General features: G+C 55.9%; 2 protein-coding genes across 2 annotated transcripts in view; one reads left to right on the top strand and one right to left on the bottom strand.

The window, feature by feature from the left end:
* The first annotated feature begins 417 nt into the window (after nucleotides 1–417).
* Ier2 (immediate early response 2) lies at nucleotides 418–2,107 on the top strand. The gene has a single exon (XM_048342411.1). It carries the CDS (start codon nucleotides 518–520, stop codon nucleotides 1,190–1,192), a length of 675 nt encoding a protein of 224 aa, XP_048198368.1. The 5' UTR covers nucleotides 418–517; the 3' UTR covers nucleotides 1,193–2,107.
* A 16,182-nt stretch (nucleotides 2,108–18,289) lies between these two features.
* Cacna1a (calcium voltage-gated channel subunit alpha1 A) overlaps nucleotides 18,290–20,916 on the bottom strand; it is a 177,937-nt gene continuing 175,310 nt past the window's right edge. The window contains exons 48-50 of the mRNA XM_048342419.1: nucleotides 20,554–20,801; nucleotides 19,472–19,620; nucleotides 18,290–19,408 (exon numbers count right to left, since the gene is read on the bottom strand). Coding sequence (XP_048198376.1) covers nucleotides 19,036–19,408; nucleotides 19,472–19,620; nucleotides 20,554–20,801 — 770 coding nt within the window. The 3' untranslated portion in view covers nucleotides 18,290–19,035. The remainder of the gene's footprint in view (nucleotides 19,409–19,471; nucleotides 19,621–20,553; nucleotides 20,802–20,916) is intronic.

The raw sequence follows: 20,916 nt of genomic DNA, 5'->3' as shown, positions 1-20,916 counted from the left end.
GGAAACCTTCACTAGACGCTGAGACACTCGATCGATCGAAGGCGGGTCTTTCCCAGGTGCTTTACGGAAACTTTCCGCCTGCCACACGCACAGGCGACTCCCAACGCGACCTCAACACCTGGGTGGTCCCTGAGCTCCACCCACTCCCCTAGGCCACGGAATGGGGCCTCGGTGGGTCTGTAAGAAAGGCCTTCCACCCCCGAGCTCGACGCACGGTGGGCTTGCCCAGCTCTCCGTCCTCGTGAGCCCCCTCCCGCCCTCGCGGGATAAATTCCACCCTGTCGCTTTAAGGAGTAGTTGGCCACGGAGCCGCGGAAAGCCCGGATGCGGCCCTCTGATTGGGCGGGGCGTCTTCATGACGTCACGATGGGTATAAAAGGGCTCCGGTGGCCGGAGCTCGGGCAGTGCGTCCTGAGCCGCCCCGCCGCTAGTCTGGTCCGGTGTTTGCCGTGTATCGTCCGCTTACCTGGGATCTCTGCCTCGGAGAACTCTCGCTGCCCTCGACGGTCTGTCAGCCATGGAAGTGCAGAAGGAGGCCCAGCGCATCATGACCCTGTCGGTGTGGAAGATGTACCACTCGCGCCTCCAGCGCGGGGGCCTGCGCCTGCACCGCAGCCTGCAGCTGTCGCTGGTCATGCGCAGCGCTCGGGAGCTCTACCTCTCAGCCAAGGTGGACGTGCCTGAGCCCGAGTTCTTCCCGAGTCCCGCCGACTCCCTGGATCCCCGCCTGCGCCCCTCGCCGCGGGAAGCCGAAGCCCCGGCGGAAGCTGCGCCCCCCGACGGCGAGCCGCCCTCCCCTGAGCCCATGGACACGCAGGAAGAGACGCCCCGAGCTGCGGAGACCCCGGTCCGCTGCGACCCTCGCCCCGCCAGAGTAAGCCGCAAGAGGCGAAGCAGCAGCTTGAGCGACTGCGGGGACGCCGGGCTGGTCCCCAGCAAGAAGGCGCGTCTGGAGGAGGAGGAGAAGGAAGCGGCGGCGTCGGAGGTCCCCGATCGTCTGCAGTCGGCTCCCGCTCAAGCGGAGGGTGCCTTCCCCAACCTGGCTCGCGTCCTCCAGAGGCGGTTCTCCGGCCTCCTGAACTGCAGCCCCGCGAGCCCGCCTTCGGCGCCGCCCGCGTGCGAGGCTCTGCCGGCCTGCCGCCCGGCAGACAACATGCTCAACGTGCTGGTGCGCACCGTCGTGGCCTTCTGAGGACCGGACCGCCGCTGCCGGAGCCCAGAGCGCGCGCCGAGCCGTCGGACGGCCCGAGCGCGCAGAAGCGCGGATGCCCCTGGGAGCCGTGGAGAGGAGCCGCCGCCCGGGCTGGCGAGGATCGTGCCCCGCCAGAGGGACTCAGCCCCGGGGGAGCCGTCGCTGTTGACGCGTAGCGGCGGCCCCGAGGAGCCAGGGGAGCGCAGGCGCCTTCCGCCGAGAGCGGCGCTGTCCTACAGGTGCTGTGTTCAGGGATCCGGGCGTGGGCCTCGCCCTCCGCGCTACGGAGGGGGGCGGCCGCGTCCTTTCATCTGCTCAGGATCGGACTTTATTATTTCATTAAAACCTCGGGCCGAACTTGCCCTAGCCCGGAGCCTCGAGGGTTCCGGGCACTCCCGGTCCCCCCTCCAGTGGCATGCTTGTGCAAGCGGTCTTCGTTGCGTCACGGGGCCGGCGGGGCCCGCCCTGGGGACCGGGAAGTGACTGGTCACCGCGCCCCGGGGGCCCAGCGGACCGCGTTTCTCTTCCTCCGCTGGTGCGGGAGGCAGGGGGTGAAGCTGTTCCTAGGTCCCGCGTGACCCGACCGGAGCCCGGGGAAGGAGGGGACTGGACTGGTGGCCGGCGGGACCCGGTCGACTTGGGGAGGGTGGAAAAGGGGTGGGTGGGGGGCGTCGGGCCCCGATCGGTGCTGACTCCCGTGGGCCTGGCGTTTGGTTAGCAATGTCGCCTAGGAAAATAAAAGCGGTTTGGATAAAACACGTCCGTTGTCTGCCTGACTTCCCCGGCGGGGGGGGAGGGGTGACTCGCTGGGGCCCCTGGAACCGGTCCGACCGGCCACCACGTGGGTGGAACGAGGCCGGCCCCCTCTTCTCCACCCCAGACTTAAGTGTGGGTGGCGTTGAGCCTTTACCCCCCGCCCCCATCAACCTGGAACCCTGTCTCAGGTGGTGTGGGCATGCGGGTCAGGCTACCAGGTGACTTAGCAGCCTCAGTTTCTCCGTCTGTGAAGTGGGCTCGTTAAAACGATCGCCGTCCACTTCAGGATTGGGGACGTGGCCCTGCGGGTTTGGCTCCGGATCCAGGTCTCAGCCCAGCTCCACCTTTCCAGCCACCCGAGCGCTGGAAACCCGGGATTCATCACCCTGGAGTGGAGGGCGGGCCTAGTGGAGCCGGCGACGCCCCGGGGTTGCGGGCAGGGCGGGTGCTCCCAAGGACAAAGGAGGCGCAGGTGCGGGAGCTGGGGGGGGGGGGCGGGGGAGCGCGGCCCCGCCTCCCGACGGCTGCCCGGCCCCAGCTCGGGGAGGGAGGGACGTGACCCCGGGGCTGCGGGGAGGGGGGACGCCGCCGGAGCCTACTTCCCCGCCACGTGGGAAACGAGGGGAGGCGCGGCGCACCCCCGGAGTATCAGCCCTACATTTTCCCGGAAAGCAGGGGTGGGGTTGGGGGGAGCCCCGCGCCAAACAGGAGACCAGACCCACCAATCATCCCCCAGGGGGCGGCCTGGAGGGTGTCTGCGTCCCCCTCCCCTCTCCCCGCATCCTGTCGCAGGAACCGCCGGGGCCCCTTCCTTCCGCGGGAAGCAGCTGGCCAAGCCGCCTGGGGGCTTCCGGCGGCGGGGTGGGGACTGGAGGTGATGGGGTGGAGGACCGTACAGGACCAGAGGCCCCCCCAACTTGAGAAGAACCCCCTCCCCAGGGCGCCCCTTACCATCAAGGACAGCCCCCAGCGCCTCTACCGAGGCCATAAGCTGGGACCCGCTGTCTGCTCCGACTGAACATGTCGGCTCCATCTCGCCCTCCCAGCATCTCAACTCAGGAGAAAACCTACTCCGGGCACCCAGGCCTGTCCCAGCTACTCAGGAGGCTACGATCTGACCACCAGGGTTGGAAGCCAGCCTAGGCAAGATGGTCTAGGAGACTATCTGTAGTTAGCCACCTAAAAAGCCAGAAGTGGCTGGGCACTAGTGGCTCACGACTGTTTAATCCCAGCTACTCAGGAGGCTGAGATCTAAGGATCACGGGTTCAAAGCCAGCCTGGGCAAGAAAGTCTTTGAATCACCAGAAAACTGAAAGTGGAGCTGTGTTGCTCAAGTGGTAGAGCACTAGTCTTCAGCAGAAATAGCTTGAGGACAGTGCCAAGGCCCTGAGTTCAAGCCCCACAACCAACAAAAATAAAAAGTCCAGTAGCAGAACCACACAAGGAGCATGAATGCACCCCTTCTCTGTGTTGCTTTACATCTCCATGGCTGCAGTAATAATAGTAATAATTCGTAGTCTCTTGGGTTCCTGGGAAGGACTGACAGCCAAGGTTGTGGCACCATCATAGAGCACTTGCTTAAGGCTCCGGGATCTATGTCCAGCATGGAAAAGAAGGGTAATAATAATAACGGTCAAGCTGGGGTGGTGGTGAAGGGGAGACAGAGGACATGAGTCATGTGAAGGAAAAATAACCAAGCAGTCCACTTGACTGCTAATCCCATACTTAGTCGTTTGTTTGGTTTTTTTCTCCCACCTCCTGGTCCCTGTGGGCTGCGCCTTTGCCTGTCACCTCTGGGAGAGTGGCCATTCTCACATTGCCATTCCTGCCCGAGGCTAAGCAGCCAGACTCCCTGATCTTATAAGGCACAAAATTACATCATCTCTCTCTCTCCCAGTTCCCCTGGTATCCCTTCCACACCAGGCCGCTGTGCTTAGAGAATTCCGCAAGTGTTTCCAGCAAGTGTTTCCAGCCCCAGGCCTTTGCACTTGCTGTTCCTTCATCTTTCACTATTCTTTTTCCCTGTGAGTCCTTTCTCACTTGCTTGGGAGCTTGAGTAAAATGTCAACCACTAGGTCAGGCGCTGGTGGTTCACACCTGTAATCTATGCTTCTCAGGAAGGATGTGATTCAAAGCCAACCAAGGGAGAAAAGTCTCTGAAAATCTCTAGTTAACCAGCCAGATGGAGGTGTGACTCAAGTGAGGCACAGTGCCTGTGTGGAGGGGAAAAGCTAAGGGAGTGCACAAGGTCCTGAGTTCAAGCTCCAGTTACTGGCATACATATAAAGTCACCCCTTTGGGTGACTACTTCATCAAATGTCCCTTCCCCCAATCTCCCTATTGCTGAAAATTGGGTGGGGGGTTGGGATTTGGCGCTTATCTGTGAAACAACTGGACAGTCATTTATCTAATATTTGTCTTTGACTTAATCTACTTGGTAATCACTCATCCTACTTAAGATAGTAACAAAGCAAGGTTCACCACGCCACTAGGATCTGTTGGAAACTGGATTGGGTGTGAGGTTCCAGACATTTTCAAGCACAGTGTCACATGCCTATAATCCCAGCTAGCTGAGAGCCTGAGATTTGAAGATTGTGATTCTAAGTCAGTCTGCAGAGGAAAGTTCTTGAGATTCTGATCTCAAAAAAAAAAAGCCAGAAATGAACCTGTGGTTCAAGTGGTAGAGCACCACGCTTTAGCAGAAAGGCCAAGAGAGACTTGGCAATTTATTAAACCAGTTGAATACTATTGAATGGAGGAGGAAGGTAGAATGCCTCACTTTTACCCCCAGTGCGTGTGCGTGCACTCACACACACAGACTTGTGTATGTACATAGAGTACTGCCTTTTCTAGACCCTGCCACTATCCAGCTCTCTGGCTCACTGACCTACTTTTTATATCTTTGCTTCCCAACCACAGGACCTTTGCATTGTGTGTGTGTGTGTGTGTGTGTGTGTGTGTGTGTGTATGACAACTGCTATTTTTTTTTAATTTTTATTGTCAAACCGATGTACAGAGAGGTTACAGTTTCATACATTAGGCATTGGATACATTTCTTGTGCTGTTTGTTACCTCCTCCCTCATTCCCCCGACAACTGCTATTTTTTATTTTTCCTTTTTTCTTTTGCCAGTCCTGGAGCTTGGACTCCGGTTGGGCACTGTCCCTGGCTTCTTTTGATCAAGCTAGCACTCTACCACTTGAGCCACAGCACCACTTCTGGCTTTTCTGTGTATGTGGAACTGAGGAATCGAACCCAGGGCTTCATGCATGCTAGGCAAGCACTCTACCACTAAGCCCTTTATTTTTCATGTCTTTGGTTGGGAGACTGAAATTTAATCTCCTGAGTATCTGATGGCGTCACTCATTGGCTGTCTCTCATTGGCTGTCTCTCTACCTCCTGAGCCAGACTTCCCACACCTCTTTCTTTCTTGTGCCACTCCTGGGGCTTGAACTCAGGGCCTCAAGCTCTGCTCTCACTTGGCTTTTTTTTTTCACCCCAAAGCTGGTGTTCTACCACTTAATCTCTATGTCTGGCTTTTTGCTGGTTAGTTGGAGATGAGTCTTGTGGACCTTCCTGCCCTGCTAGGTCCGAACCTTGATCCTCAGAGCTCAGCCTCCAGAGGTGACAGGCGTGAGCCAGGACTCTGGCCCTTCTCCGCTGCGGTTTCTGTCCGTGTCTTGGTTTTTCTCCAGCAGGGGAGGAACCGAGTCTGGCTGGTGCTTAATCGAGGAATGGCTAATGGGTTTGCAATCTCCCTGAGACTTCGGAGGCCTCCTCCCCTTCCCTTAACCAGCCGGGTGGAACCGAGGGCCGGGCAGCCGGGGAAGAGCTCGGGAAAGGGCCGGGCCACCGGTGGGGACCCGCCCGACCGGCTCACCCAGTTCCTGGACCTTGGGAGAGGCTCACGCCCCGGGGCGCGGCCCAGACAGGCCGTGGCCTGGTTCCTAGCTGGGCGGAGCCGGACTTGAACCGCGCTCGTCCCCGGGCCAGGGGCGGGCGGGGCGCGGGAGTGCGTAACTAGGCAACGCGGGGCGGGGCGGAGCCACCGCGTCAATCACGGACGTGGGCGGGGCAAACAATCATATCCCAGCCCGCCCACCACCGGCCAGGGCCACGCCCCCGCCCCAAATCACGCACTTCCGGATGGAAGACTCCCCTCTTGGTGGAATCCGAATCCCAATCCCGGGTGTTCGCCGGCCGCATCTTCTTTTGAGGTCTTCTGTGGGGCTCAAGGGATAGCACCTGCCTAGCAAGCCTGAGACCCTGAGTTCAACCCCCTGGGACTGAAGGGAAAAAAATACTTTGAGCTAGACTTTTGCTTCTGTCTGAGGCGGTGGCTCACGCCTGTCATCATAGCTACTCAGGAAACTGAGCTCTGAGGATCACGATTCAAAGCCAGCCCATGCAAACAAGTCTGTGAGACTCTTCTCTCCAAGGAACCACCAACAAGTCAGAAGTAGAGCTGTGGCTCAAGTGGCAAAGCACCAGTGTTGAGCAAAAAAAAAAAAAAAAAGCTCAGGGACACAGCCGAGACCCTGAGTTCAAGCCCCAGTACTGGCATGGGTGTGCACGCACCTGTAATCTTAGCCCCGGAGGCAGAGGGGGGAGTATTTAAATGTCAGTCTGTCCCAGGTCACAGCCCAAACTCTTCAGAAAGCTGAAAGAAAAGAAAAGAAAAACAATCTGTTGTCCTGGCCCCAGGCGGGAGCTGCCTGCCTCTCCTCCCCAGCTGGCCCCGGGGTCCTGCCTTCCCAGCCAGCCAACACCAGACTGGCTCCCATTAATTTCCTCCCTAGCCTGTCCACATACATCTGGCTGCCAGCTGCTGGCCCTGCCTGTCCCCAGGGCCTTGCAGGGAATGGCTCACAGTGCTTCTCTTCCCGGTGCCCACCCAGATGCAGACCACCCCACCGAGCTTGCTAATCAGAAAAGACCACGGATATCTGGAGCCAGATGTGAAATGAGATGGACATGGGTGAAACTCTCAGACCCTGGGTGAGCCTGAGCGAGGGAGAGGTAGGGTTCTTGGTACCCGAGATAAAAGCCTTCTGGCTTCCAGATGGGGTGTGCGGGAAGGCTCTCCTCCTCCCCCCCCCCCCCACCTCCTAGCTAGGGGTGATCAGCAAGGCTGGACCACCCCCTTCTACTTCCATAGAAAGCCCCAGAGACCCTGGGGTGACAGCTGTGACTTCCCCAGTCTGGGCCTGGCTGACCCATTTCCGTTTCCTGTGCTGTCCCTCCCTCCTTCCCTCTCTCCCCAAGGGCTGGCCTGGAGCCTTTGAAGGGGCTCCCCGGGGTCTTCCTGGACAAGGGGGAGGGGGCAGGCTGGAGAGCCTTGGGGCCTCTGTGGCTGATGGATGCCAGGCGCTTCCTGTTAACCCTTTCTGGGGTACTGCTTGGTAGGGAGGGGTCCATCAGGCCTGGGCGCATGGGTGGGGGAGAGGGGGTTGAGGGAGAGAGTACCTAGGAGCCCTCTTGCTCCCACCTATGGTCACAGGCCTGGCTGGCTCCCCTAGTGTTTTCTGGGAGACTGTTGGGGGTGGGGGCTGGGAGGACTCAATGACTCCCAGGATCAGCCCCTGTCTACCCCCGTGGCCACGCCCCGCCACCTCCCTGGGAAGTCGGGGACTCAGACAAAAGAATGTGGTCCCCAGGGCCGGGGAGAGCTGGAGGGAGTCCAGGGTGCCCGAAGGGAAGAGTGGCCCGAAGCCTGGGGGGCTGACTCCCCAGAGCCTGGGCGTCCTGGAGAACTGACTGCAGCTCCTGGAGCCCCGTGGGGTGCTCCCTGATGAACCCCCACAGGCACAAGTCCACCTTGGGGGCCTTGGGTTTGGTACAAACAAGCCCATCTCCCCCTCCAGGGATGTCTGGGACGGAACCACAGGGCCAGCATTGCCAGGCTAGGGCCACGCAAAAACACCTCCCTCTCCCTCTCAGCTTTGCTTTTCTATCTATCTATCTATCTATCTATCTATCTATCTATCTATCTATCTGTCTGTCTATCTATCTATCATCTATCTATCTATCTATCTGTTTATTTAGTGCCTGTCCTCAGGCTTGAGCTCAGAGCCTGGGCACTGCTCCTGGCACTTGCTGGTGAATCTGAGATAAGAGTCTCAGGGATTTTGCTGCCCGCGCTGGCTTTGAACCTCAATCCTCAGATCTCAGCCTCCAGAGTAGCTGGGATGACAGGCGTGAGCCACCCCACTCCCTTCTTCTCCCTCTTGCTGTGCTAAGAATGGAACCCAGGGCCTTGCAGCTAGGGAGGTGGAGAGCACTCTACCCAGAGTCCTCCCCACACCCAGCTACAGAGAATACTCTTTTGTTTTGGTTTTGTTTTCAAGCTTTGGCAAGACTGGGGTTTGAACTCTGAGCCTTGAACTTGCTCAGTTTGCTTACCTGCTTGCTAGGCTGATGCCAGCCTGGTCCTCCTCCCCTGCCCTCCTCCTCCCTCCCTCATTGCCCTTCCTCCACCCCCTCCTCTGCCCTGATGGAAACCTGGCTCTTCAGCTGTGACTGATTCTTCTTGAGGTCTGGAGCTGGGGTGGAGACACAGCCACCCCCACCCCACCCCCACAGCTCCCGGCCTGGCTGGGAGCCTTTCACTCCCTTCCTCCCTATCACTGGCCTCCTCTTTAGATTCATTCTCAGGGTGACTTTGCATCTGTCTCCCCTAGGACACCCACTTCCCAAGGGGCCAATTTCTGCCTGCTGCAAGAAGACCGCATCCGTGGAGAGATCATTCCGTACTGAGAAAAACCAAGGCAGGTGGGGTGCTGTCCTTGTGTCTGGGTGGTAAGTGCTTATCCAGCGTGCACCAGCCCCTGAGTGCCACTCCCAGCAAGCCTGCCAGACCAGAAAAGTCACCCCAACTCTGAGGCCCCCCCTCCCACACAAGGGTGTGACCTTTATACCTGAGGCCTGAGAGGGTCAAACCAGAGGCTGAGCCCACTGGGTGGGATGAAGCACAGTGACAGCAGAGCCTGGCAGGCCCAGCGCAGGGCTGCTGACTCCCAAATAGACTTACTTTGTCTTTTTATTTGTGCCAATCTTGGGGCTTGAACTCGGGGCCCGGGTGCTGTCTCTGAGCTTTTTTTTGCTCAAGGCTGGTGCTCTACCACTTGAGCCACAGCTCCACTTTTGGCTTTTTTAGAGTGATTACTAGGAGACAAGAGTCACAGGGACTTTCTTGTCCAGGCTGGCTTGGAACTGTGATCCTCAGATCTCAGCCTCCTGAGTAGCTAGGATGACAGGCATGAGACACAGGTGGCTGGCTGGTGGCTTTCTTTCTAGAATGAACTTTCCTTGGTATCTCATCTGCAGAAGGGAGAGGCAGCCTGCAGTTGCATAGGGCCAAGTGGGGACAGGCTCAGACCCATGGGGGAGTGGGGTACAGGAGCAGGGGACACGAGGACCCTTTTCTTTGGGGGTCTTGTGCTGGGCCAGGAGAAAGAAGCAGGAAGCCCACACATTCCTAGCAGGCACAATCTTCTAACTGGCTACTGAGTGAGGCCTGGATCAGGTGGTAGAGCACCAGCCTGCCATGCAGACCTCAGGCAAAGGGTGGGAAAGGCGAGGGCTCAGCCCCCAGACCCACCCCCTAGGTTACTTCTGCGTTTCCCTTCCTTCCTTCCTTCCTTCCTTCCTTCCTTCCTTCCTTCCTTCCTTCCTTCCTTCCTTCCTTCCTTCCTTCCTTCCGTTCGCCCTGCCAATACTGGGACTTGAACTCAAGGCCTCTGCATTCTCCTTTGGCTTTTTCACTCCAGGCTGGTGCTCTGCTACTTGAGCCACAGCTCTACTTCCGGCTTTTTGCTACTCTTGGCCAACACAGCCTCAAGATGCCAAGCTTGGGCTTGGCTCTCAGGTCAGAGTGGGCAGGCAGCTGCCCCCTTTCTCACCCTGGGCCTCAGTGCCCAGGCAGGCCAGCAGGCTTCCCACAGAGACGCCCTGAGTAAGACTCCTGAGAACCTCAGCCCCCACCCTTGCCCCACCCCAGGCTTCCTGCAGTAACCCTTGGTGTCCCTGGGAGTGATCTGTACCCCTGCATGCGTGTGTGTGTGTGTGTGTGTGTGTGTGTGTGTGTGTACCAGACCTGGTATTTGAACTCAGAGCTTGGGCACTGTCCCTTAGCTTTTCCCTTAAGGCGGCTTGCTGGTTCTTTACCGATGAGCGCCTTGCTGGCTCAAACCTCAACCTCAGCCCTCAGCTTCCTGAGTCGCTGGAATTATAGGTGTGAGCCAATGGTGTCTAGCCAGACTCGTGTGTGTGTGTGTGTGTGTGTGTGTGTGTGTGTGTGTGTGAAGATGATGTACAGAGGGGTCACAGTTACATTCTTAAGGTGGTGAGTACATTTCTTGTCATACTTGTTACCCCCCCTTCCTCATGTTTCTCCCACCTTCCCTCCCTCCAACCCCCCTCTGCTTTCATCATTGTTTTTACCTTCCCAGTGATGGACATCGTCATTCTAGTCTACAATGCTGATGAACTCTATAAATATTAACAATAAAACAGTTCCTTCTAGGTCGGGTGGTAAATACATTTCTTTCCTTCTGCTTAGTATCATCTTCATCTGTTCCTTCTTTTTCTCTCATTTCTTCTTCCCGCCCCCCCACCGCCCTTGAGTTGCTTAGTTCACTTTCATCCATGTCCATTGCAGCTATTGATCCCCATCTACTGCATTTTTGTCACCCCCTTTCCACTCATTCTGTGCCCTCCTCCTAGCTTCCCTCAGATGTGCACGTGTATACACCATATGTGAAGTAAAGAATATAGGGTCCGCTAAACACTGTAAGACTAATTAAGAAGAGGTCCTTTGTTTCCTTATCTTTGGAGTTCCTTTCGTCTGGATATTCTTTTAGGTGCATATGAAGTAGAGCTTGGGTCTTACTTCTTGGTGCCTTTCACCCAAGACTGTCCTTTTTTTTTTTTTTTTGGCCAGTCCTGGGCCTTGGACTCAGGGACTGAGCACTGTCCCTGGCTTCTTCCCGCTCAAGGCTAGCACTCTGCCACTTGAGCCACAGCACCGCTTCTGGCCGTTTTCTGTATATGTGGTGCTGGGGAATCGAACCTAGGGCCTCGTGTATCCGAGGCAGGCACTCTTGCCACTAGGCTATATCCCCAGCCCCAAGACTGTCCTTTTTTGGCCTCTCTGTGTATTGATATCTTGGGTCCTGTTTGCTTTGCATGTCTCCTTGCAATTTGATTTTAACACCTGCCTATCAAGGAGACCATATGCCATTTGTCTCTCTGTTCTTGTCTCGCTTAACATGATTTGTTCTAGTCCTGTCCAGCTCCCTGTGAATGCCATTATTTTATCATTTCTAGTCACTGTGTAGCATTCCACTATGTACAGGTACCACATTTTTTTGGATCCATTCCTCTGTAGTGGCGCATCTGGGTTGTTTCCATATCTTGGCTATTGTGAACAGTGCAGCAATGAACATGAACGCACAGGTGTCCTTGTATCCTGGATCCTGTTGCTCAGGATATAGGTCTAGTTGTAGTATGGCTAATAGTGTATGTCTATGTTGATTTTTTTGAGGAGCCTTCAGACTGTTTTCTAGAGTGGTTGTACTAGTTTACATTCCTACCAGCAGTGCAGTAGGGTTCCTCTTTCTCCACATCCCCACCAGCATTTGTTGTTGCCTGAGTTCAGAGTATAGGCCTTTCTGACTGGGGTGAGGTGCTATCTCAGGGTTGTTTTTATCTGTATTTCCTTTACTGCCAGGGATGCTGACCATTTCCTCGTGTGTTTCTTTGCCATTTTTATTTCTTCTTCTGTGAAGTTTCTCTTTAGTCCCCTTGCCCATTTAGTGATTGCTTTGTTAGGTTTGGGTGGGATTAGTTTCTTGCGCTTGCGCTCCCTGTGGATATTAGGCTTTTGTTGCTTTGCCAGTGAAAATCTTTTCCCAGTTGGTTGGCTACCTTTCTAGTTCAGTAGCTGTGTCTTTAGCTGAGCAGGAATTTTTTATTTTGAAGTAGTCATTTTGTCAAGTCTCTCCCCTATCTGTTGTGTCCCTGGGACTCTATTCAGGAAGTTCCTACCTGTGCCTGTAAGTCCTAGTGTTTCTCCTACTCTGTCTTCAGTAGTTTCAGGGTTTCAGATCTGACGTTGAGGTCTTTATTCCATTTTGAGTTGATGTTGGTCCATGGTGATAGGCTAGGGTTCGCTTTGAGTTTCCTGCATATGGCTGCCCAGTTTTCCCAGCACCAGTAGTTGAAGAGGCTGTATTTTTTCCATTGTATGTCTTTGGCTCTTTTGTTGAATATCAGCTGGCTGTAAGTGTGCCATTTTATTTCTGGGTCTTCTAATCTATTCCATTGATCTTCGGGTCTGTTCTTGTGCCAGTACCAGGCTGTTTTTGATAGAATGGCTCTGTAGTAGAGCTTGAAATCTGGCATTATGATACCTCTTGCACTGCTTTTTTTTTTTTGCCTAGAATTGCTTTGGCTATTCTAGGTCTTTTGTTGTTCCATATGAATTTTTGCGTTGTTTTCTGTATTTCAGTGAAGAATGTAGCTGGGACTTTGATGGGGTTGCATTGAATTTGTATAACATCTTTGGCAGTATGGCCATTTTCATGGTGCTGATTCTCCCTATATGTGAGCACGGAAGGTCTTTCCATTTTTCCATTTTTCCATTTCCTGGTGTCCTTTATAATTTCTCTCTTTAGATTTTTATAGTTTTCAATAAATAGATCTTTTACATCTTTGGTTAGGTTAATTCCTAGCTACTTTATTCTTTTTTTTTTTTGTAGCTATTGTAAACGGGGTTGTTTTCATGATTTCCTTTTCTGCTCATACATTATCGGGGTACAGCAAGGCTGCTGTTTTTTGTGGATGGTTTTGTATCCCGCTGCTTTCTGGCCAGACTCTTTGAGACAGGCTCAGACTCATGGTGCTCGTTTGGCAGCCTCCGGAGTGCTGGGATTAGAGGAGAGCTGGCTGGGTCTTTCTCTGGGGATCCTGGAGATGGAGCTGAGGCCACAGGCATAGGGGCCCCCACTGAGCCATGACCCCCACTCCCACAGGGACGTCTCTGTTCCCAAAGCCACAAAGTGCCACCTGCAAGGCTATGCTTTTTGTGATCCTCAGGGGCTGGGGTGGGAGAGAGGTCGGCCCCGGCCTTTAGCTTTCCTGCTTTCCCACACAAGTCACCAAAGTGCCAGGCTCTGGCTTAAGCGCGGGCGCAGAGGGACAGGTTCTGGCATGTTGGTGCGGGGCTGGCAGGGCCTCGGGAGTTTTCTCAGGAGCGGTGGCTGCCATTTGCCAGTCCCTGGCAGGTGGCAGCTGCCCGGCTTCTTCCTCCTCCCTGGTTCCCAGGGATGGACTTGGCCTTGGGGCCTAGAGGAGAAGCCAGAGGCTCTGCGTCCATCCTCCTGCGCTCCATGGGCCTCGCCCTGGCTCCGCCCAGCCCGGCCTGGGCCAGCGCTGACTCACAGCTGAGAGGCATGGCAGGGGAGGGTGGGGTGGCCCATGCTGGTACCCCACCCTTCCCAGCACCCCCAACCCAGCTAGCATTTTTGGAGGCCATATTTCAGAGCCTCTCCTCAGCCTCCTTCTTTTCCTGCCTCCATCAAGAATGCTGCCCCCCCCCCCATCCCTGGCACCACAAGGCTCAGCCCTGGAGGGCAGCAATGAGAGCAGGGCGGGGACTGGCACTGAGGTGCGAGCATATCTAGGCCCAGGATGGGGTGAGTGTGGCTCGGGGGAGCCCAGCTCATCCCCTGGGGAGCCATGCCCAAGATACAGGGTCCCCTGCGAGAAGCACAGGTCATTTTCCTTTGAAAGATAGTTCCAAGTCAGGCATGGTGGCTCACCCCTGTAATCCCAGCTACGCAAGAGACTGAGATGTGAGGATCTAGGTCAGAAAAATCCATGGAACCTTTTGTAGTTGTTTTTAATCTTCAGTGAACCAGAAAAAAGCCACAAGTGGATCTGTGGCTCAAGTGGTAGAGCATCAGCCTTGAGTGAAAAAGTTTAAGGACAACACCCAGGCCCTGAATTCAAGCCCCAGTGCTGGTGCTCTCTCTCTCTCTCTCTCTCTCTCTCTCTCTCTCTCTCTCTCTCTCTCTCTCACACACACACACACACACACACACACACACACATATACACATACACACACACTAGAGCTCTGATCATTCAGTTTAGCCCTCAGCCCATCTGTTGTGCAACCCACATCTACATCTCCTTTTGTCGCCCTGCCCTCAGTCCTCATTACACAGGTGCTGCCTACTCTGCCCCCCATTGCCAGCCTCTGGGAGCCCCTAGACTTTTTTTGGGTCCTGGGGATGGAACTAAAGGCCTCCCACAAGCACTCTGCCACTTAAGTCCGGAGTGAGCCCCTACTTTGTGTTCCTAAGCCACTGACTTGTTTTCATTCACTGACTGTGCTGATCCTGGAGCTTGAACTGGGGCCTTAGGTGCCCTCTCTCAGCTTTTTCTGCTCCGCAAGGCTGGTGCTCTCCTACTTGAGCCACACCCTCCACTTTTAGCCTTTTTTTTTCTGGGTTAATTGGAGATAAGATTCTCTGTGATATCTGCCTGAGCTGGTTTCGAAACTCTGCTCTCATAGCCTCCTGAGTAGCTGGGATTACAGGCATGAGCCACGTAGCCTGGCTAACATCTATTTCTCCTGATCTTCTTCTTGTATGTGGCTACTAGTATTTTGGGACAGAGCTGTCCTTTAGATTTCTGTTGGTGGTTCCTACACTTCCCAGGACTCAGACCCAGAGCAGGGCAGGGAAGCTCCAAGGGGGCCCCCAAATAATGCCCCAGCCATCATTTGACCTCCCAATTCTTGGTTGGTTTCTCAAGGCCATGGGGCCTTACTTGTCTAGCAGCCAGGAGAGCCTGGGAATGTTTACTTAATCTCTTGAACCATCTTGAACTTGACTTTGTGTTTGGGGAAGTGCTAGCAATGGAACCCGGGCCCCTGTGCTCTGCCTCCACCCCAGCCTTCTCCCTCAAGGACTGGAGTCCCATTTTTTCTGCCTTTGCAGGAGGCTGAAATAGAAGGATCAAGTTTCAAGGCCAGCCTGGCCAGAAACGTCTGTGAGTGCCCATCTCCAAAAGATGAGCAAAAGGCTGGCCTGGAGGCATTGCTTAGGTGGTAGAGCACCAGCTGTGAGCAAGAAAGCCAGGTAAGGACACAAAAGTCCTGAGTTCAAGCCCCAGACTTGGCCCACGGGAACTTAGCTGTTCTGCTGAAGAGAAGCCTTGCTTGGGCTCACAGGCAGGGTGGAAGTAGTACAGGAGCTTGCCATCTCTGCCTCCATGTTACATCTGCCTGCCTCCGGGACCCTGGAGCCTCCATCCAGGCAAGTCACTAACAGACCACCAGGTGGCAGTGTCGCCCTGCCTGAACCATGCTGGATGGTAACTCAGGCTGCCACTCACCCCTTCAGCCTTCCAGGACCCTAGGGAGACAGGACCCAGGGACCTCACCTCTTGAATAAAGGCTAGGCCTCAATTTGGGGAATGTCTCATTTAATAGTCTGTTTTTTTTAAAGTCTTGAAGCTTGAACTCAGGACCTTTGCTGGGTTCCCTAGACAAGTGCCTTACCATGTCAGCCAGGACCCCAGTTCTTTGTGACCTTTTTGTGCCAGCATTGGGGCTTCAGGCTCTCGCTTGACTTTGTTGGTGGTGGTGGTCCTGAGGCTTGAACTTAGGGCCTGGGTGTGGTCCCTGAGCTCTTTTACTCAAGGCTGGCACTCTACCACTTTGAGCCACAGTGCCACTTCCAGTTTTCTGGAGGTTCAACAGAGATAAGAGTCTCATGGACATTTCTTCCCAGGTTGGCTTTGAATCATGGTCCTAGACACTTAGATCTCAGCCTCCTGAGTAGCTACACAGGCGTGAGCCACCAGCACTAGGCTTTGCTTGACTTTTTGCTCAAGGCTGGTGCTCTCCCACTTGAGCCACAGCTCCATTTCTGGCTTTTTCTGAGTAGCTTATTGGAGATGAGAGTCTTGTGGGCTTTCCTGCCTGGGCTGGCTTTAAACCTTGATCCTCAGATCTCAGCCTCTTGAGTAGCTAGGATTACAGGTGTCAGCTGATCGCACCCCGCTAGATTCATTTTTAAAAAAAATTATGTGGTCAGAGTTTTGTTTATTTGTTTTGTTTTTGTTGCCAGTCCTGGGGCGTGGACTCAGGGCCTGAGCACTGTCCCTGGCTTCTTTTTGCTCAAGGCTAGCACTCTGCCACTTGAGCCACAGCGCCACTTCTGGCTTTTTTATCTATATATGTGGTGCTGAGGAATCAAACCCAGGGCTTCATGTATTCGAGGCAAACACTCTACCACTAGGCCATATTTCCAGCCCTAGATTCATTTTTATACATAGTCTTTGAACACCCAGGGTGATTGTGTGGCTTTCTTTCTCTTTTTGGAGCATGTGTCAAATGCCCATAAGAACTTTTTTCTGTAGCCTGGCACTGATGGCTCACACCTGTCACCCTAGCTATTCAGGAGGCTGAGATCTGAGGATCATGGTTCGAAGCCAGCCCAGGCAGGAAAGTCTGTGAGACTCTTATCTCCAATGAAAAAAGCCAAAAGTGGAGCTGTGGGGGTAGGGTGACAACTTCGGGTAACCAAAAGTTTAGGGAAAGCACCCAGGCTCTGAGTTCAAACCCCAGGACCAACACACACACAGGCTTGGAAGATCCCAGTGCTCAGGAGACTGAGGCAGGAAGACCTTGCATTGAAGGCTAGCCTGGGTGAGACAGGGATAGCCTATTTTTAAACCAAACCAAGCCAAGTGCCAGTGGTTCATGCCTGGAATCCTAGGTGCTCAGGAGGCTGAGATTTAAGGATCCAAGTTCAAAGCCATTTCAGGTGGAGAAGTCTGTGAGATTCCATTTCCAATTAACCAGCAAAATCCTGGACTGGAGGTGTGGCTCAAGTGGTAGAGTGCCATCTATGAACAAGAAAGAACAAGTGCTAGCCTTGTGTGTAACCTGCAGAGCATTTCGTTTGAGGCCAGGCTCCCCTCGAGGACTCAGGACCCCAGCTGGTCAGACTGCATACGGAAGGGCAGTTTGGGGTGTGGAGGGGCTGTGAGGTGGCCTGGAGCTGGGGGGAGCTCCTAGGGTGCTAGGGAGACAGAAGAGAGGATGGGATGCAGTGCCAAGCAGGAGCAGGTGGCAGGGACAGAAGGACGGATGGAATGTGGGTGACAGTCTAACAGATGGCTCTGTCAGAGCATATTTAGGGTGTGGGAGGCTGACAGCAATTTCTGGGGCTGCCCCTCTGAAGACGCCATGTGGGGACACAAGCTCCCTCGAGCCCATCCCCACCTGTCCCAAAGGGCCTCTGGCAGGTGCTTGGCTGAGTCATCTCTCTGTACAAGAGGTACAAACTCTGGAGAATTCCTTTACTGTGCTGTACTCCATGACCCAGGCTCATTTGTTAAACAATGACAAGTGACAACTCCAGGCCTGGGAGCTGCAGATTCCAAGGTTAAGATTCCTAGAGCTCTTTTTTGTTGTTGTTGGTGGTGGTCCTGGGGCTTGAATTCAGGACTTGGACACTGTCCCTGAGCTTTCCCACTCAAGGCTCTACCACTTTGAGCCACAGAACTACTTCCGGTTTTCTGGAGGTAAGGTTCATGGACTTCCTGTCCAGGCTGGCTTTGAACCTTGATCCTCAGATCTCAGCTTCCTGAACTGCTGGGATTACAGGCTTTAGTCAGTGGCCCCAGAATTCTTTTATTCTCACCTCCGGGGCAGCCTCATGCCCAAGGCATTCTTAGGAGCACCAGCAGGGGGCACCCAACCCTTAGTTTTGGACTTTGGGCTTCTAGGATGACGAATATATATATATATATACATATACATATATATATATTTAAATACTTATTTAGCTTGAACTCAAGGGCCTACTTGCTGTCCATGAGTGGCTTTTCACTTACAGATGGTGCTCTACCACTAGACCACAGCTCCACTTCCAGCTTTTTGCTGGTTCACTGGAAATAAGAGTCTTCTAGGCTGGCTTTGAACCTGGCTCCTTAGATCTCAGCCACCTGGGATTATAAGTGTTGAGCCACCAGCTTTCAATAATAGAAATTTATCTTGCTGTACATACAAGTTACACAGCCAGTGGTCATTGACCATAATAACCCTCAGTTTCACCAGATTCCTGTTTCTTCCTGGCTAGAGATTGGGCCCAGGGCCTCGGAGAGCACACTCCTATTTTGTGGGCACCATTGAGTTACACCTCCAGCCCCCTAATCATTTTAATTCCTTCTAGGGCCTAGCAAAGCACTCCCTCCCCTTTTCCATCTCCCCCCTCCCGCTGTTGGCAAACTCATAAAGACCGCTATATTCCAGAACTTGGATTCAACATTTTTTTTAAATTTTTTTTGTTCTTTTTTAATATCATGCAATAATTCACAGTCCCAAGCCCACAGTTTTCAAACAAGATAGGAAAAAAAGAAAAGAAAAGGAAAGGAAAAAAAAAGAAAAACAAAAAGTTAAAAGAAAAAATGACGCCAGGGAGTTAGTTGATGGTGATGTGGTGTTTTTTTTTTTCCTTTTCTTTTTTTCCTCTTCTTTTGTTATTTCAAGCAGGACCAAATGTCAGAAAAAAATGCTGTTTTTCATTTTCCTCAATCATTTTTTTTTGTCCTTTTTGAAGTCGTTGGTTATGATGATTGTTCTTCTTAGGTCGGCGGGTGCAGGCAGTAGTGGGGGTCGGTGGGGTCACCCCGCAAGCTCTCTGGGTGCGTCCCTGGCCGCCTCCTCCCCGCCAGCCCGCGCAGTCTCCGGGAAAGGAAGGATCCAGTCAGGCAGATGATAAAACTCATCAATACAAGCTACTTCTCCCCCCGTTTTTCTTTTTAAAAAGGTTATTGTGTGTGTGTGTGTGTGTGTGTGTGTGTGTGTGTGTGTGTGTGTGTCATTTTCCCCGAAGTTCTCCGGAGAGGGCTGAGTAGGTTCGAATCCCGGGCCGGCGGGGCGGGTCTGCCCGTGACCCCGCCCCCGGGGGGCGGGGCCTCGGCCGGCGCCTGCGTGTCGGGGCTCGCGGGCGCACGCGGGGCGGCCGCGTTGTGCGGGGTGCGTGGGGCGCGGCCCCGCGCCGGGACTTAGCACCAGTCGTCCTCGCTCTCGCTGTAGGGGTCCTGCGGGCCGCGGCGAGCGCCGGGGCCGCGGGGCCGGGGCGGCCCGGGTACCGGGTAGTAGCCGTTGGGGAGCCTCCGGCCGTGCCGGGCGGGCGCGGGGCCGGCGGGGCCCGCGGCCCGGGGAGTCCTGGGCGAGCGGCTCGCGGGCGGCGCGTGGCGCGCGGGCGGCTGCGGCTCGGGGCCGGGCGCCTCGGCGTCGTCGTAGTCGGAGCCGCGGTAGTAGCCGCGGTGCCGGGCGTCAGGCGCGTGCGAGGCGGGCGCGCGCACACGGCAGGCCCTCGGGGAGTCGGCGCGCGCGCCCGGCGGCGGCGGCGGCGGCGCCCCAGGCTCGGCGAACCTCCGCGGGCCGCCCGGGGCCGCGCGGCCCGGCCTGGGCCCCGGCCCCGTTGGCGGCGGCGGCTGGGCGGCGCCCGCCTTACGGACCACGGGGGAGTAGGACACGTGGGGCCGCGGGGTGCAGGGGGTCTGGGGGAGCTGGCGGCGGCCGCGCCGCGGCGTGCTGGTGCCGGACGTTGAGGGGGCGGGGCTTCCACTGACTGAACTACTGCCCTACACGAAAATTGAAACAAAGGAATCAAAACAAAAGACGCCGGCCGGGGCGCGGGGCGGGGCCACAGCACGTCCACCGGGGAGGGGGGGGGGGAGAAGCGACAGCCACGAGGGGAGGGGGGTATGTGGAGACGGAGGAGGGCCGGTGGTGGAAGGGGAGGGGGGGCGGAAAGAAGGGGGATGAGGAGGTGGAGGAGGGGAAGAAGGGGGGTGAGGTGGAGGAAGGCGGGTGGTGAAGGGGGGACGGGAAGAAGGGGACGGAGAGACGGTGGAGGGGAAGAAGGGGATGAGGTGGAGGAGGTCGAGTGGCGGAAGGGGAGGGGGGATGAATTGGAAAGAAAGGGGTAAGAGCGGGGTGAAAAAGGGGAAAAGAAATTGATGTGGGGAAAGGGGAGGAGGAACAGGGAAGAAGAGAGACGGGGGGGGCGGGGAGGAGAGGGGCAGGGAGGAGGGGTGTGTGAAGGTGGGGAGGGGACGTGGGAGAGGAGGTGACGGGGATGAAAGGAGGGTTTGGGCGGAGGGAGGAGAGACCAGGAGGGAGGGAGGGGAGTTAAAAAACCAACACAAGAAAGCGAAAAAAGAGAAATGAGAAATGGAGTTTTGTAAGTCTCGGGGTTGAAAATAGCAGAAGTTCCAAAAAGTTACTCACGGCGTCCAGAGGACGGAAACAACCGAACAGAAAGGAAAGCTGGGTTAAAGGAAAGCGCAAGGAGGCAGGGGCGCGCGGGGAGGGCGGCGCGGGCGCGCGGACCTTGAACTTAAACTTAAAGGTGACCCGCGGCCAAGCAGCGGGGGAGGGGCGGCGGCGGGCGTGCGGGCGGAGCGCGGGGCGACGCCGCTCCCGCCCCGGTGTGGGGGGAGGGTGGGCCCGGGGGCCGTGGGCGGGGCCCCTACCCCCGCCCGGACCCTGGCGTCTCCGCGGGCCGCACCCACCTGCCGGTGAGTCACGTGCTCGCGGCCCTCGCTCGGCGAGCGGGACCAGCGCTGGTCGCGGGCCCGGGCCCGGTGCTCCGGCCGCTCCGGGGCGTAGCGCTCCTTGTCGGGGGCCGGAGGGTGGTGGTGGTGATGGTGGTGGTGGTGCTGCCGGTGCTTGCGGTCCTTGGGCCGGCCCCGCTCCTGGTCCCGCTCCTTGGGAGGCAGGTCCCCGGACTGCGTGGTCATGCTCAGGTCCGTTCCCAAGCCTGTGCCAAGACACGCGGGGGCCTTGGAGGAGGGGAGGGGGCCAGGGCCCGGCCCCGCGGGGCGCCCCAACCATTTCCCGGCCCCGCGGGGCGCCCCAACCATTTCCCGGCCCTG

Source organism: Perognathus longimembris, chromosome 3, assembly GCF_023159225.1.
Source record: "Perognathus longimembris pacificus isolate PPM17 chromosome 3, ASM2315922v1, whole genome shotgun sequence".
Taxonomy (NCBI): domain Eukaryota; kingdom Metazoa; phylum Chordata; class Mammalia; order Rodentia; family Heteromyidae; genus Perognathus; species Perognathus longimembris.
The sequence above is the reverse complement of the archived record's forward strand: the minus strand, read 5'-3'. Positions and strand labels throughout refer to the sequence as shown.

Coding starts and splice junctions, on each gene's coding strand:
- Ier2 (XM_048342411.1), top strand. CDS start 518: ATGGAAGTGCAGAAGGAGGCCCAGCGCATCATGACCCTGTCGGTGTGG.